Source organism: Odontesthes bonariensis, chromosome 21 (genome assembly GCF_027942865.1).
Source record: "Odontesthes bonariensis isolate fOdoBon6 chromosome 21, fOdoBon6.hap1, whole genome shotgun sequence".
Taxonomy (NCBI): Eukaryota; Metazoa; Chordata; class Actinopteri; order Atheriniformes; family Atherinopsidae; genus Odontesthes; species Odontesthes bonariensis.
In genome coordinates, this window is record NC_134526.1 from 32455064 (window position 1) to 32472327 (window position 17264).

General features: G+C 45.0%; 1 protein-coding gene across 1 annotated transcript; it reads right to left on the minus strand.

The window, feature by feature from the left end:
• Positions 1-44: 44 nt before the first annotated feature.
• coil (coilin p80) lies at positions 45-17055 on the minus strand. The gene is made up of 7 exons (XM_075454045.1): positions 16768-17055; positions 9058-9997; positions 6990-7079; positions 3484-3531; positions 3304-3373; positions 795-883; positions 45-303 (listed from the first exon to the last, which is right to left on the minus strand). The coding sequence occupies exons 1-7, from the start codon at positions 17016-17018 to the stop codon at positions 256-258; spliced, it is 1536 nt and encodes a 511-aa protein (XP_075310160.1). The 5' UTR covers positions 17019-17055; the 3' UTR covers positions 45-255.
• Positions 17056-17264: the final 209 nt, after the last annotated feature.

A 17264-nucleotide genomic window follows, 5' to 3' on the forward strand; every position in this document is an offset into this window, starting at 1 on the left:
GATTTAAAAATATGATATAATAGGAAGATTCGAAGAGTCAAAGCTCAAGATGGAATATTTTATTAGGAAAAAATGTTTGTATGAGATTGATCATGGTCACATTACTGTACAAAAGATAAAACCATTACATTCCCGTCCAGGTAAGAAAGGTGACTTTTAGTTCAACATATCTTAAAGATCCTACAGTTCATTTGCTAAAAGACGAAGCCACCATGTCCAAAAAAGGTGGATGTTCAAATGCAGTGTTTTTCCAATTTAAATGATCAGTCTTGGTTCCAGCAGAGACTCCCACCGTTCTGTCACCTGCGGGACATAAGTGAAGATGTTAACTGAATCGCGATCACATTGAAACAAAATGACTGTTTCTGTACAGCTGCTCCCCACACTTCTCCTGTTTGGACAAAAGACTGAATGGAGGGATCACTGAGTCAATGAGCTCTTTCAAAGAAGAAGACAGGTTTAATAGCACAATGTAAAGATTGTGTACTGACAAAACCAAAGCTATCCAAACACAATGCAAGCTGCCAAGACCAGCTGTGGCTTAATCAAGGCACATGCGGAATCAACCTTCAATTTTTCAATACATCACTTAAATGGTGTTAAATATTTATTTTTTGATAAACTAAAACTGAATTTGAAATACATATGTGGAAATATACCATGTGATGTTCACAAACAGAGATTTGGTTTATTTTATTGACTTCAGGTGGCAAAACTAAATACGTAGAGTTTTAATAGCACAGAAATGACATTATTGCTTCTTTTTCTGTGACAGAGTAAGTTACACAGCTTACCCAAGATCCTCTGGACACAGCATACTCCACTCTTTCTGAGCCATCTGGATTCTGATAGACAAGGTCAAACTTGCCGGGTTCAACAGGAGCTGGTGGAAAATCAGAAAGAAAAACCACAAATGTGTGAATGTTGAAGCAAGAAGTTTTTTTCATGATAGAGCTGATGTTGTGCAGAAGCGACAGGTCTGGACTGCAGCAGGCAGATCACTTAAACATATCAACTCTTCTCTAATAATATTAAATCTTCTTTTTCACCATTTCAAATAGGGGATAAAACCAGAGAAATTGGAGAAACTGTATCAGAAGACACCTGGAAAGCTGCCAGACGGCGGATACACACATCCTCTCTTTGAATCAGGCATGGGCTGATTCAATTTAAGGTTGTCCACAGGGTGCATTAGTAGACTATCTAAAATATACCCCAATATCTTAATCACAGCAGACTGTCCCAGATGTCAATATTCCCCTGGGTCCTTTGGTCATATGTTTCATGGTTTCTGGTCTTCGATTTTTCAATCCCTCTCAGCAATACCTGGAAAAACACTACAACCCAACCCTTTGACAACTATCATTGGTATAGTTGCGGATGAGCTGCAGTTGTCATATATATATATATATATATATATATATATATATATATATATACACACACACACACACACACACACAGACACACACACATTTAATCTTTAAAAAAGCGCCTTTCTCAACGCTCACGGACACTTTACAACACATTAAAAACACAATAAATAAAATAACACAAGTTAAAAAAGAGACTAGAGGGAGAATGCAGCTTGAAACAGATGGGTTTTGAGTTTAAATTTGAAGAGGGGTAAAGAGTCAATAGCCCCTTTCACACTGCCGAATAACCCGCGTTTAATCCGCGAATTTAGCGTGTCCGCTGTTGCGTTCACACTGCCGACCCGGGCTGCCGCGTCAACTCGACTCGCCTTTCAACCCATGTCGGACCCTAGTCTTTTTGCCGAGCCGAGTTTGGTGTGAACGCAATCGACGCGGGTCGGACGTGGGCGTGGCGTGAGGAGTTTAAAAGACAGAATGGACAGCTGATTCAGAACAACAGCGACAGGTGAGGACAAGTTTTACTCTGTTTTAGCCTACATCAAGTTGGAGACATTTTTTAATATGGCCAACTGGGGAGACAAGGAGGTCCGCGAGCTCCTCAGCCTCCGAGCAGAGGACGTTATTTACCGCCACATTTCGGGGACTATAGTCCTCTTGTATTCTCCGCATATGTTCTTCGGCGGCATCCCATGTTGTAACCATCCACACCCCGTAAAATAACATCTCTATGAACTGCATATACAATTGCAAAAACGAGTCCTCAAGGTGTATTTAACCCTACCTCCGACGCATGGCTTGTGCCTACGTCATTGTACACGCCCAGCATTTTATGTGTTTCGTGTGACGCTCTGCCACTAGGCAACGCCCCCTGAACTCGGCTTCAGGCGACACGGGTCACCAACACGCCAAGCGTTCACATTGCTCGACGCGGGTCGAAGGTGCAATTTGGACCCACTAAGGTAGCGGATCGCAGTGTGAAAGGGGCTAATGTTGCGGATGTCTGGTGGGAGTGAGTTCCAGAGTTGGGGAGCAGAGCGACCATCATACAGGGTACTGTTACCATCATACAGGGTACTGTTACCATCATACAGGGTACTGTACTGTTACCATCATACTGGGTACTGTTACCATCATACAGGGTACTGTACTGTTACCATCATACAGGGTACTGTTACCATCATACAGGGTACTGTTACCATCATACAGGGTACTGTTACCATCATACAGGGTACTGTACTGTTACCATCATACTGGGTACTGTTACCATCATACAGGGTACTGTTACCATCATACAGGGTACTGTCCTGTTACCATCATACAGGGTACTGTCCTGTTACCATCATACAGGGTACTGTCCTGTTACCATCATACAGGGTACTGTTACCATCATACAGGGTACTGTTACCATCATACAGGGTACTGTACTGTTACCATCATACTGGGTACTGTTACCATCATACAGGGTACTGTACTGTTACCATCATACTGGGTACTGTTACCATCATACAGGGTACTGTTACAACCATACTGGGTACTGTTACCCTCATACAGGGTACTGTACTGTTACCATCATACAGGGTACTGTTACCATCATACTGGGTACTGTTACCATCATACTGGGTACTGTTACCATCATACAGAGTACTGTTACCATCATACAGGGTACTGTTACCATCATACTGGGTACTGTTACAATCATACTGGTTACTGTTACCATCATACAGGGTACTGGTTAAGGCAGACTATAAAACTCAAATAAATAAATAAATAAAACTCAATTTAACAGACATCAATCATGACACAATTTTATCCTCACAATTGAAACCTCCAAAAAACACCCTGTACTTATGTCGCCCCAACAACAAAACATTACTTTCAGTGAACACAATTCATCAAAAATTGTATGTCAAGGTAAAATGATCCCTACCTTGAGAGGTATTGATAAGTTGAAGTTCAATCTGTTTGGTGTTTGGGTCAAAACTCACAATCCGTCCCTCCTAAAACATACAGACACTTGGCTGGTAAGTACAAGGTTTAAGAGTTAGGACATCACAAGCATACGATTTCCGTGGGCTGTCCCCATAGAACGAGACAACCCCTCACTCACCTTATATTCAGATATTTCTGGTGTATAGTTCTCTGTTAACTCCAGCAACTGTAAATAAAAGGATATAAATTAAGAAATTAAGCATCTAATTAGGAGCAAAATGTTGGTGCAGATTCTCAGTCATCCAGGTCATGGTAAGGCAAGGCAAGGCAAGGCAATTTTATTTATAGAGCACAATTCATACACAGGGCAATTCAAAGTGCTTCACAGCTACATAAAATCACAAGAAGGCAATAAAATCATTAAAAAGAAATAGAAAATAAAATAAAGAAATTAAAAACCCATTAAAATAATCATTAATTAATTAAAAAGCAAAGAGTGCAGATAAAATACTTTCAGGTGTCATATGCACAGCTAAATAGAACTGTTTTCAGCCTGGATTTAAACATTGTCAGAGTTGAGGCCTGTCTCACATCTTCTGGAAGACTGTTCAGTAAGCCTAAGAGCTTGAATAAGGACAACTGGACTTCATGTTCTTGGTTTCTCACAAGCGAGACTGATTGAAATGACCCACTGGTCAGTGAGTCAGTGACACACATGTGATCTTAAAGGATAAGACCGGTTTTTTGACATTGGGCCCTTGATTTCACATTATAACATGATGTTCTACTCACCCCTGCTTGTTGTTGGTCATTTGGAGCTGTTCCGAAGATATTCGCGAGGCGTCTGGCTGCTCTCTTGAGATATTCGGCCATGAAACGGTTTCCTATGGGCAAGCTTATACAGGCACAAACTATGCTGTTTATAATTTATTAATTACTCTACACTAGCACTGATAACGTGGAGGTGCGTCGCTTACTTAAAAAAAATCCGGGTTACTAATTTTGAATTTTAGCCGAATGAATAAATAGGCAGCAGGTCTGTGGGCTGTCTGTGGCAGTAGCACGACGATGACGTCAGTAACACCCACTTTACGACAAAAATTCAAAATTACAGAAACCCGGATTTTTTTAAGTAAGCGACGCACCTCCACGTTATCAGTGCTAATGTACAGTAATTAATAAATTATAAACAGCATAGTTTGTGCCTGTATAAGCTTGCCCATAGGAAACCGTTTCATGGCCGAATATCTCAAGAGAGCAGCCAGACGCCTCGCGAATATCTTCGGAACAGCTCCAAATGTTCAACAACAAGCAGGGGTGAGTAGAACATCATGTTATAATGTGAAATCAAGGGCCCAATGTCAAAAAAACGGTCTTATCCTTTAATGACTCACCAAGTGTCGACGGTCCTTCAACTACTTATAAGCAGAAAAGAAACTCCCTACAAACGAGTTAGAACTGAAAAAGACTTTTGTATAAGAGTTGAAATATCTTCAAGAATCAAGGAAAAGAAGTCCAATTGCCCTTACTCGAGCTCTTAGGGAGTAGTACCAAACTGTTTAAAGGTGGGGTAGGGGATCTTTTTCTGGAACATTTTTTTACATATTGCTTGAAATACTCTTCACACCCCCATTGCAACCAATTAATTAAAAGTTTTGACACAAATATGAAAAGTTTTAGTGGCCTCTAGAACGTACAATCTAGGAAAAACAGTATCCAATCATACTGAACGGACCGTTAACGATGATTGGATTCTGATGCCGTCTATCAAACTGCAATCTGCTCCTCCCTCCCCCCCCCTCCTTCCCCCTGTGCGCGTACCCTGCTCCGTGAACGAATTACGCGTCCAGAAGCTTGGCAGGAAGCTAAACTAGAGCCAGCTTGGCTAGCACCTAGCATTATTAAACGTATAGTTAGCATATACTAAATACTAAATACTAAATACGGCAACGATCGATGCTTGCTGTCAGAACAGCGCTCGTGCACCTTCGTGCGCGTTCATGTACTCTAGAGGCGTGCCTTCGGGGGGAAAGTGAAGAAAAGGGTTGGGACTTTTTACCTGTGTATTTTCAAAATGCAGCTTCGCTGGACTCAAAATCCAGGATCTCCTACCCTACCTTTAAGTCTCGGATTAAACAAAGAGTTGGACCAAATTATTTAAACTAAACTACTAGAGAATATGGAAACATTTTTTGCTCTGTAAAGCAAAACAGTGTAGTGAGGGGCAGGAAACCAAAGTCGTGAACCGTCTTATCTCAGTCTCTGGACACTCCTGGGCTGTTTCAGGCAAAATATTCACCATACAAGTAAATGTACCTCAAAATGAATCAGAGTTAGTCACATAGTTTCAAGGTTCCAATCTTCTGTAGTGTTGCTATCATACAATTGCTTTTCCTTCATTGTTAATATAACATAGAGATGTATACCAAAGGTGATGTAAGGTTAAAAAAAAAGGAAAGACATGGGTGGCATTAAAATACCCCTCCAGAAATCATCATAGTGATTTGGTGTCTAAAAAGAGAAAATAACCAGAATGAAGCTATTATTTGACTGAGCTTCTGACCTGCGTCTGACCTTTTTTTTTTTTTTTTTTTGGGGGGGGCTTTTATGTCTTTAATGGATAGGACAGTTTAGAGAGAAGGAAGCAGAGAGAGGGGGAACGACATGCAGCAAAGGGACTCGAACCGGGGCCAGCTGCAGCGAGGACTATAGCCTCTGTACATGGGGCGCCTGCTGTACCCACTACGCCACCAACCACCAAGATGCCATCATCTACCTGCTTCAACCAGCCCACTCTCATCTGGACAACGCAGGCAGCACTGTGAGGATCACGTTCTTTGATTTCTGCAGTGCTTTTAACAGTCAGCCTGTACTGTTATGCAAGAATCTGCAGAATATTCAATCGACTCCTTGACAAACAGACCACAGTTACTGAGACTGAAGGGTTGTGTGTCTGAGGAGCTGGGGACAGTAAAACTCAGACTCCCAAAACAACTCAGGGTGCTGTCATCTCAGGAAATACTCTGATGAGATATCAGATGTATAAAAGACATGATTGTGGATTTTAGAAAATTTCAAACAATTTTTATCCCAGCTGAAAAGGTGCAGGACAGCAGATATCTGGGTGTTTCCTGGACAGCAGACTGGACTGGAACTGCAACGCTGAAGCTGTCCACAAGGGACAGAACAGACTCCACTTGTAACGGAAGCTCAGCTCCTTGGAACAATGTGCTCTGCAGCATCTGTTGGGCAGCAGCATCAGAGCCAGACACTCAGAGAAAGTGAAGAAAGGGATAAAGAAGGCTGGCTCTGTGCTGGGGGCTGCTCTGGAACCTCTGGAGCTGATCTTTAAAAGAATGTTGCAAAAGCTGCTCTACATAATGGACAACACTGCTCATTCTGAAATATGATCCTTTAATCATAATGATGTTCAGATTTTTCTGTTTGAAAGACTAATTCTGTATATGAAGACTAGTTAAATAACTGAATAGGTTTTACAAAAACTCTATGGATTCAAATTGTAGTTTGATGTGTCCTGTCAACACTTTTACGAATGTTTTCTATCACTGAGGAAAATGATATTGTTGCTATTATAGCAGAGGGGCTATTAAGTGAAACCTATCTGTACAGCAGCCCTATGTTAATAAGAAACCAGATACTTTTGACTTGCTCGACCAGACTTACCTTAAAGGCAATCTTCTGCCCCACCTGTGGCGGGGCGGCTAACAGGGGCATAGAGCTATAGTCCTGTTTGGGAACGCTCTCTGCTCCATTCTACACACAGAGCAAGCACAAGCAAGAAGCCAACATGTTATGAATATCTTTCCATACAGCACATTTCATATGGCACAGGTAACACAATGACCATGTTTACAGATACACACCAGATTACACTGCACTGCTAAAATGGCAAAGCAGGACTTAAGTTTTTCTACTGTTGGCTAAACTCTTCCTTCAGAACTGTGACCCTCCAATCTGGTCTTAGAAACAGAATAGAGTCTCTCACATCTTTCTTCATTTCAAAGCCATGCATTCTCAGAGATCCTTTATATGGTGAGGTTAATCCTTCCCCTGATATGAGGAGCATCAGAGACTTCACTTTGATGGTTGCTGGTGATGATGCTTTGTAGGTTTTCCCACCAGATTTCCAGTTACTGTGACACATCATTAAAAATAAAAAAAGTATTTTTACTACAGCTGAACTTTGTAAAAGATACATTAAAAAAATCTAATTAAGTTGTCATTTTTTCAGATGAAGTAGAGGAAAAAATAATGGAATCAGGGAAATCTGAATGTCTAAAACTGCACAAGTGTAAACATCCAAGAGAGCCCTGCAGAGCTGATGCACCCAAATAACTGACAGGAAACATGGCCCCAACTAGAGAGCAGTCAGTGGAAACAATGGATTCTAAAACTCCTTCAAGAAGGTAATTCAACTCAAAGTGTGGCAAAAGATGTTGGATGTTCCCTGTCAGCTGGGTCTGAGGTCCAAACAGAATGAGAAGGTTGTAAAGGGGAACATACAGGTCGACCAAGGAAGACGTCAGAGAGTCAGGACAGAAAACTTAAAGGGATATGTCTGAAAATAGAAAATGTTCAACAAAAGAAATGAAACCCTATTGGTCAGAAACAGGAGCCAATGTTTGTGAGCCAACTGTAAGAACCCGACTGAGGGAAATGGATTTCCATCCAGAGAAGCCAAAGGAAAGCATCACTAACACCTAAAGAGAAGAAAAGCAGGTCACAGCGGGCTGAAGAGAAGCAGCCATGGACTGTGGATGGTTGGATGCAAGAGAGACTCAGAGATGAATCACCAAGGAGACGATGCTGGAACTTTAATACGCTCCAATGAAACGATGGAACATATGCTCCTGCATATGTTCAGACTGGCTGAAGGAAACCAGCACATTTCCACCATCAGTGATGAAATGGGGCTGATGGCAGGTAAAGGACCAGGGGAGATGGCAGCCATCACCTCTACAGGAGATGCACAGCTGGATTCTGACATTTTGGACTCATTCCATCAATCCAAAGGAGCTCATTTTCAGGATGATGATGCATCTCTCCACAGAGCAAAGAGCGGCCAATCTTTTCTTCAGGAAAGACATATCAGCTCAATGACATGACCAGCAAACAGTCCGGATCTCAATCTGAGTTCCCAAAGTGAACAAAGCGCTCCATGACGAGACTGCGTCCTGCAGAGCTGATCAGTCAGCTGCTGTCAAAGAAAGATGGATCCTGATCCAAGAAGAATGTTGTTTCTATTAGTGAAGTCCTCAAAGAATTCAAGCTGGCTGAAAAGGAGCTGAAACGGAGGACTGACTCAGATTATTAGTTTGTTTGTTTCATTTTTGCTCAACTCTGGAAAAAAAGTGAGGTATGTTTTAGAAAGTCAGAATGTTCAGCGATGAATAAGATTGTTTTGTATTATATCTGTACCTGGTTTATTTTTTTAGTGATGATTCCATCATCCATCAGCCTGGGGCTGAAGCTGTCATTGAGTTCACTAACAATTCACAGTTTTGCCTTATTTGGGCAAAATAATGAACATGTTTCAAATATGAATAGAAACTTATTTGGTAAAAAAATGCAAGAAAAAAACCAAGCTTGACAGACATTTGTTAGCCTCACAATAAAACAAGTTTACAGTTAAAGTAAGCAATATCATCCATGAGTGTTTTACTCATTAAAACAAAAAAAGATTACTGATTGTAGTAAGATAAAAAAGTCGCTCAGACACATGCAGACAAACCTGAAGGACCACAGACATATTAGTCAGTGAATCAGTTTTGTAGGACAGCTCCTGTGCACCATTGCAGTTGGACTCAAAGCAACCTTCAGCTGAACCGTACTCTCCAGGACCCCCAGCATGCCGCTCTGCTCCTCTGCAGCGGCCTGGCCAATGGGAGTGACTGGCCGTGCTTCTGCCGGGTGCCTGTGGCCGTCGGATAACCAGCTGGATCTCCTCGTCACTGCCTGGGTCCTGAGGCTCCATCATTCCGTCACATGGAAGGCTGACAGCCTGTTTCTGAGCACAGTTTGTGGACTGCACGACTGAAAGAGCTTGATGAGATTTGGAGTTGGTGGTGGGTGGTAAAGGTTTAACTTTTGGGGATATTTTAGCACTGAAAGCAGTATCTGAGGACGAGTCGGTTTCTGAAGAGGGTGATGAGGGAGGGTGGGATTTCTTCTGAGTGGGTTTGCTGTTTGAAGGTGCTTTGGAAGCAGCAGGGGTGGAGGAAGCTTTGGCTGCTGTTTCTTTAGGAGCTTCATCTCCATCAGAGCTGCTACTACTGGAATCTGAGGAGATGGCATTATTGGTTTTTACTTGTGCCTCTGAGGGCTTCTTGGTGCTCTTAATTGGTGGGTCGACATAACGTTGGATTTTTTGTGGGGCAGCAGCTGGTTTAGGGGTAACAGGATGGCTGTTATCAACTGTCCTTTCATCTCTCTTCTCTGTACGTTTCTTTCTTTTTGACTTCTTGGACTTCTCAACTGCAGCCTGCTTGGCATCTTCTGGTGGGATTTCCTCACATTGTTTTTTCTTCTTTTTCTTTTTCCATTCTACCCTCACTCCATTGTTTCCTAGCCCATCCTCCCCAGTGTCTCTTTGTCTTTTCCTGCAGTTTACGCTCGCTGCATCTGTAAGGTTGCTGTGCACGTTCACCTGAGCCAGACAGTCCACCTTCACCCTGGCAAACAGAAACATCATTAAACAGAAGAAGAAACAGAAGGGAAGTTATGTTGGCCCATTCTGTGTTCACAGTGAAGGTAATGTGGTGTATAAAAACAGTACAGGATTTAATGGGCTGTCTGTAAAAACTATTCTGCAGATACAGTGTTCGATCAGGTAGTGTAAAGTGTGAAGTTAAAAATATTCTCCTGGAATTAGGGAAGGGCTGATGTGAGGGAAGAGGAGGCCAGGTGACAGAAATGGAACAGAGTCAGATGTCAGCCCAACATATCATCCAACTCTTGCTTTGTGGCAGCCTGCTGCTGCACTTCATTCCTTCTGTCAGAGGAGCACTAAAAGTGTTTGTAACAAAGTGTTGAACTCAGACTACAGGGTGGGATTCATGTTTCCCACCCTCTCCAGACACTGTAAAAGACCCACAGCTGCTCGTAGTTCCCCCTGCAGCCTTTTCTCTGCTCCAGCTGCACTTTAAGGAGCCAGACATCTTTCAACAAAACTTTCCTACCATGTTGTTCATGCAGGTTAGAAACACATGGACATCTCTGAGAAGGCAGATCTTTTACAGCTGATGAAAGGGAAAAACACTAAATGAAATGTGTTCCCATTCTCTGCTGACACTCACTCTTCTCTCCTTCTGCTTACACGGACAGCTGCGTGAATCCAGATGAATTAGATTGGGAGAAACCCAGCTCCCGCCTGGTGTTCATCTGATGCTGTTCTTTTTTCCCTTGGTGTCCCCCAACACTAACGCTCCGTCTTTCATTGGATGTAAAGTCAGTAAATGCCCACATGTTCCCCATGAGTCATCACCACTTTAATAGATCAAAAGTTTTAGAAGACATATCAAACTCTGGCAAACCACGATGAATGCCAACAGAATGAGTTTTTAAAATCGCTGTCAGGATAGATGCTGAGACCGATTTCATAAAAGAAGGATTTTAACATCCCATTTTTAACAGGCAGTCCCGGTACAGATGCAGATGGATAAAGTTCCTACAGCAAGCAGTCATTACAGAGATACCAGAAGGCATCAGTTCTACACCTATATATCTATAACACAGTTATTGAGCATATGTTGAAAGAAGACTCAACACATCCGATCATATCCCCCTTCTCCATATCTGGGTAGAATTTAGCCTTCATCTCTGTATCGAGTGTCTATGCACCACAAACCACAAAAGATCCTGCTCTGTGAAAACAAGGTCAGCGTGCAAAGGAGAATTGGTTCCAACTGACCTACCAGCTGAAATAAAGGTTAAAGGAACATAGATAAACCTAGATGCACTGTTTATGCTGACTTAGTCAGATCATGTCCAAGATCACGTCCCAGATCACGTCCCAGATCACGTCCCAGATCATGTCCCAGATCATGTTCCAGATCATGTCCCAGATCATGTTCCAGATCATGTCCCAGATCATGTCCCAGATCATGTCCCAGATCATGTCCCAGATCATGTTCCAGATCATGTCCCAGATCATGTTCCAGATCACGTCCCAGATCACGTCCCAGATCACGTTCCAGATCATGTCCCAGATCATGTTCCAGATCATGTTCCAGATCATATCACAGATTATATCACAGATCATGTTCCAGATCATGTCCCAGATCATGTTCCAGATCATATCACAGATCATATCACAGATCATGTTCCAGATCATATCACAGATCATGTCCCAGATCATGTCCCAGATCATGTCCCAGATCATGTCCCAGATCATGTCCCAGATCATGTTCCAGATCATGTTCCAGATCATGTTCCAGATCTTATCACAGATCGTGTCCCAGATCGTGTCCCAGATCGTGTCCCAGATCATGTCCCAGATCATGTTCCAGATCATATCACAGATCGTGTCCCAGATCGTGTCCCAGATCGTGTTCCAGATCATGTCCCAGATCATGTTCCAGATCATGTTCCAGATCATGTTCCAGATCATGTCCCAGATCATGTCCCAGATCATGTTCCACATCATGTCCCAGATCATGTCCCAGATATGTTCCAGATCATGTCCCAGATCATGTTCCAGATCATATCACAGATTATATCACAGATCGTGTCCCAGATCACGTCCCAGATAACGTTCCAGATCACGTCCCAGATCACGTCCCAGATCACGTCCCAGATCATGTCCCAGATCATATCACAGATCATGTCCCAGATCATGTCCCAGATCATGTCCCAGATCATGTCCCAGATCATGTCCCAGATCATGTTCCAGATCACGTCCCAGATCACGTCCCAGATCACGTTCCAGATCATGTCCCAGATCATGTTCCAGATCATGTTCCAGATCATGTCCCAGATCATGTTCCAGATCATGTCCAAGATCACGTCCCAGATCACGTCCCAGATCATGTCCCAGATCACGTCCCAGATCATGTTCCAGATCATGTTCCAGATCATGTCCCAGATCATGTTCCAGATCATGTCCCAGATCATGTCCCAGATCATGTTCCAGATCATGTCCCAGATCATGTCCCAGATCATGTTCCAGATCACGTCCCAGATCACGTCCCAGATCACGTTCCAGATCACGTCCCAGATCATGTCCCAGATCATGTTCCAGATCATATCACAGATTATATCACAGATCATGTTCCAGATCATATCACAGATTATATCACAGATCATGTTCCAGATCATGTCCCAGATCATGTTCCAGATCATATCACAGATCATATCACAGATCATGTTCCAGATCATATCACAGATCATGTCCCAGATCATGTCCCAGATCATGTCCCAGATCATGTTCCAGATCATGTCCCAGATCATGTTCCAGATCATGTTCCAGATCTTATCACAGATCGTGTCCCAGATCGTGTCCCAGATCGTGTCCCAGATCGTGTCCCAGATCATGTCCCAGATCATGTCCCAGATCATGTCCCAGATCATGTTCCAGATCATGTTCCAGATCATATCACAGATCGTGTCCCAGATCGTGTCCCAGATCGTGTCCCAGATCATGTTCCAGATCATGTCCCAGATCATGTCCCAGATCATGTTCCAGATCATGTTCCAGATCATGTCCCAGATCATGTTCCAGATCATGTCCCAGATCATGTCCCAGATATGTTCCAGATCATGTCCCAGATCATGTTCCAGATCATATCACAGATTATATCACAGATCGTGTCCCAGATCACGTCCCAGATAACGTTCCAGATCACGTCCCAGATCACGTCCCAGATCACGTCCCAGATCATGTCCCAGATCATGTCCCAGATCATGTTCCAGATCATGTCCCAGATCATGTTCCAGATCATATCACAGATCATGTCCCAGATCATGTCCCAGATCGTGTTCCAGATCATGTCCCAGATTATGTCCCAGATCATGTTCCAGATCATGTCCCAGATCATGTCTCGCACTGACATTTTTTTTCATTTCCTCGCAGAAAGATGAGTGTCACAGTCATGTGCTACGTAACTGCAGCCTATGTATGTCCTTTTAGTTGGATCCTACTGAAACCAGCCTGAAACCAGTCTGATACCAGCCTGATACCAGCCTGATACCAGTCTGAAACCAGCCTGATACCAGCCTGAAACCAGCCTGATACCAGCCTGAAACCAGCCTGAAACCAGCCTGAAACCAGCCTGAAACCAGCCTGATACCAGCCTGATACCAGCCTGAAACCAGCCTGATACCAGCCTGATACCAGCCTGAAACCAGTCTGAAACCAGCCTGATACCAGCCTGAAACCAGCCTGAAACCAGCCTGATACCAGTCTGAAACCAGTCTGATACCAGTCTGAAACCAGCCTGATACCAGCCTGATACCAGCCTGATACCAGCCTGAAACCAGCCTGATACCAGCCTAAAACCAGCCTGATACCAGCCTGATACCAGCCTGAAACCAGCCTGAAACCAGCCTGAAACCAGCCTGATACCAGCCTAAAACCAGCCTGAAACCAGCCTGATACCAGCCTGAAACCAGCCTGATACCAGTCTGAAACCAGCCTGAAACCAGCCTGAAACCAGCCTGATACCAGCCTGATACCAGCCTGATACCAGCCTGATACCAGCCTGATACCAGCCTAAAACCAGCCTGAAACCAGCCTGATACCAGCCTGATACCAGCCTGAAACCAGTCTGAAACCAGCCTGAAACCAGCCTGAAACCAGCCTGATACCAGCCTGAAACCAGCCTGAAACCAGCCTGATACCAGCCTGATACCAGCCTGATACCAGCCTGATACCAGCCTGAAACCAGCCTGAAACCAGCCTGAAACCAGCCTGAAACCAGCCTGAAACCAGCCTGAAACCAGCCTGAAACCAGCCTGAAACCAGCCTGAAACCAGCCTGAAACCAGCCTGAAACCAGCCTGATACCAGCCTGATACCAGTCTGAAACCAGCCTGATACCAGCCTGAAACCAGCCTGATACCAGCCTGAAACCAGCCTGAAACCAGCCTGAAACCAGCCTGAAACCAGCCTGATACCAGCCTGAAACCAGCCTGAAACCAGCCTGAAACCAGTCTGATACCAGTCTGAAACCAGCCTGATACCAGCCTGATACCAGCCTGATACCAGCCTGAAACCAGCCTGAAACCAGTCTGAAACCAGCCTGAAACCAGCCTGAAACCAGCCTGAAACCAGCCTGATACCAGCCTGATACCAGTCTGAAACCAGCCTGAAACCAGCCTGAAACCAGCCTGATACCAGTCTGAAACCAGCCTGATACCAGCCTGATACCAGCCTGAAACCAGCCTGAAACCAGCCTGAAACCAGCCTGATACCAGCCTGAAACCAGCCTGAAACCAGCCTGATACCAGTCTGAAACCAGCCTGATACCAGTCTGAAACCAGCCTGAAACCAGCCTGAAACCAGCCTGAAACCAGCCTGAAACCAGCCTGAAACCAGCCTGATACCAGCCTGAAACCAGCCTGAAACCAGCCTGAAACCAGCCTGAAACCAGCCTGATACCAGCCTAAAACCAGTCTGAAACCAGCCTGAAACCAGTCTGAAACCAGCCTGATACCAGCCTGATACCAGTCTGATACCAGCCTGATACCAGCCTGATACCAGTCTGAAACCAGCCTAAAACCAGCCTGAAACCAGCCTGATACCAGTCTGAAACCAGCCTGAAACCAGCCTGAAACCAGCCTGATACCAGCCTAAAACCAGTCTGAAACCAGCCTGATACCAGTCTGAAACCAGCCTGATACCAGCCTGATACCAGTCTGATACCAGTCTGATACCAGCCTGATACCAGCCTGATACCAGCCTGATACCAGCCTGATACCAGTCTGAAACCAGCCTGAAACCAGCCTGAAACCAGCCTAATACCAGCCTGAAACCAGCCTGATACCAGCCTAAAACCAGCCTGATACCAGCCTGATACCAGTCTGAAACCAGCCTGAAACCAGCCTGAAACCAGCCTGATACCAGCCTGAAACCAGCCTGAAACCAGCCTGAAACCAGCCTGATACCAGCCTGATACCAGCCTGAAACCAGCCTGAAACCAGCCTGATACCAGCCTGATACCAGCCTGAAACCAGCCTGAAACCAGCCTGATACCAGTCTGAAACCAGCCTGAAACCAGCCTGATACCAGTCTGAAACCAGCCTGATACCAGCCTGAAACCAGCCTGAAACCAGCCTGAAACCAGCCTGATACCAGCCTGATACCAGCCTGATACCAGTCTGAAACCAGCCTGATACCAGCCTGAAACCAGCCTGAAACCAGCCTGAAACCAGCCTGATACCAGCCTGAAACCAGCCTGATACCAGCCTGAAACCAGCCTGAAACCAGCCTGAAACCAGTCTGAAACCAGCCTGATACCAGCCTGATACCAGCCTGATACCAGCCTGAAACCAGCCTGATACCAGTCTGAAACCAGCCTGAAACCAGCCTGAAACCAGCCTGATACCAGCCTAAAACCAGCCTGAAACCAGTCTGAAACCAGCCTGAAACCAGCCTGAAACCAGCCTGAAACCAGCCTGATACCAGCCTGATACCAGCCTAAAACCAGCCTGAAACCAGCCTAATACCAGCCTGATACCAGCCTGATACCAGCCTGAAACCAGCCTGAAACCAGTCTGAAACCAGCCTGAAACCAGCCTGAAACCAGCCTGATACCAGCCTGATACCAGTCTGAAACCAGCCTGATACCAGCCTGATACCAGCCTGAAACCAGCCTGAAACCAGCCTGATACCAGCCTGATACCAGCCTGAAACCAGCCTGAAACCAGCCTGAAACCAGCCTGAAACCAGCCTGATACCAGCCTGAAACCAGCCTGATACCAGTCTGATACCAGCCTGAAACCAGCCTGAAACCAGCCTGATACCAGCCTGATACCAGTCCGAAACCAGCCTGATACCAGCCTGAAACCAGTCCGAAACCAGCCTGATACCAGCCTGAAACCAGTCCGAAACCAGCCTGATACCAGCCTGAAACCAGCCTGATACCAGCCTGAAACCAGTCCGAAACCAGCCTGATACCAGTCCGAAACCAGCCTGATACCAGCCTGAAACCAGTCTGAAACCAGCCTGATACCAGTCCGAAACCAGCCTGATACCAGCCTGAAACCAGTCTGAAACCATAAACCCGTTTTCAAAGTCACTTGGAGCCGTTTTCTCTTTAATCTTGGTCTAAAACCAGAACCAACTGGCCCTGTCAGCATTCTATCACACGTCTCAGAACAGGCAGGAATCAGAGCCTGAACAGGTCCTATACATCTAACCAAAGCTGAGTGTTTCACACAGGAAGCTGTTAGCTGAAACGGACTTCAGGTTAGCTTGTTACAACCAGCAGTGAGCACGCGCGCACCTGACGTTGTCGTTGTCCCGCACCACGTAGATGCTCTCTGTGTGAGGGAGGTAGCAGTCCTCTACGAACAGGCTGAGGATGCTTCTGCGGCTGAACTCAAACTTCTCCCTGATGATGCTCTCCAGATCCGCCACCACGCGACACGCGTTCAGGTCCACGAGCATCCAGCACATGCGGCAGCCGACGGCGGCCGGCGGCGGGTAGTCAAAGTACAGACGCAGGCGGATAAAGTTGCTACTGTGGGCAGACATTACGATGCCAAAACACGGCGCTCGTGCTCTCACAGGCAAGCTCAAAGACAACACTTCCGCTTGGACTTTCAAACTAAGAGTGTTTCCGTTTTGAAACGCTGCCCCCTGGCGGCTTGGAGGGCCAGTCTTCGCTGCTGCCCAACCAGACAATCTCCTTTTGTCATTGTGTGAAAAATGGAACGTTAGGACCTGACATGTACAAACTTACTGTTGGTCCATGTACAGTTGACACCTTCTTTCTTTTTT

Coding starts and splice junctions, on each gene's coding strand:
- coil (XM_075454045.1), bottom strand. CDS start 17,018: ATGTCTGCCCACAGTAGCAACTTTATCCGCCTGCGTCTGTACTTTGAC. Junction 7,080..9,057: donor ATATGTCTGTGGTCCTTCAG/GTTTGTCTGCAT, acceptor CTCTGTGTGTAG/AATGGAGCAGAGAGCGTTCC. Junction 3,532..6,989: donor GGCAGAAGATTGCCTTTAAG/GTAAGTCTGGTC, acceptor TTTTATTTACAG/TTGCTGGAGTTAACAGAGAA.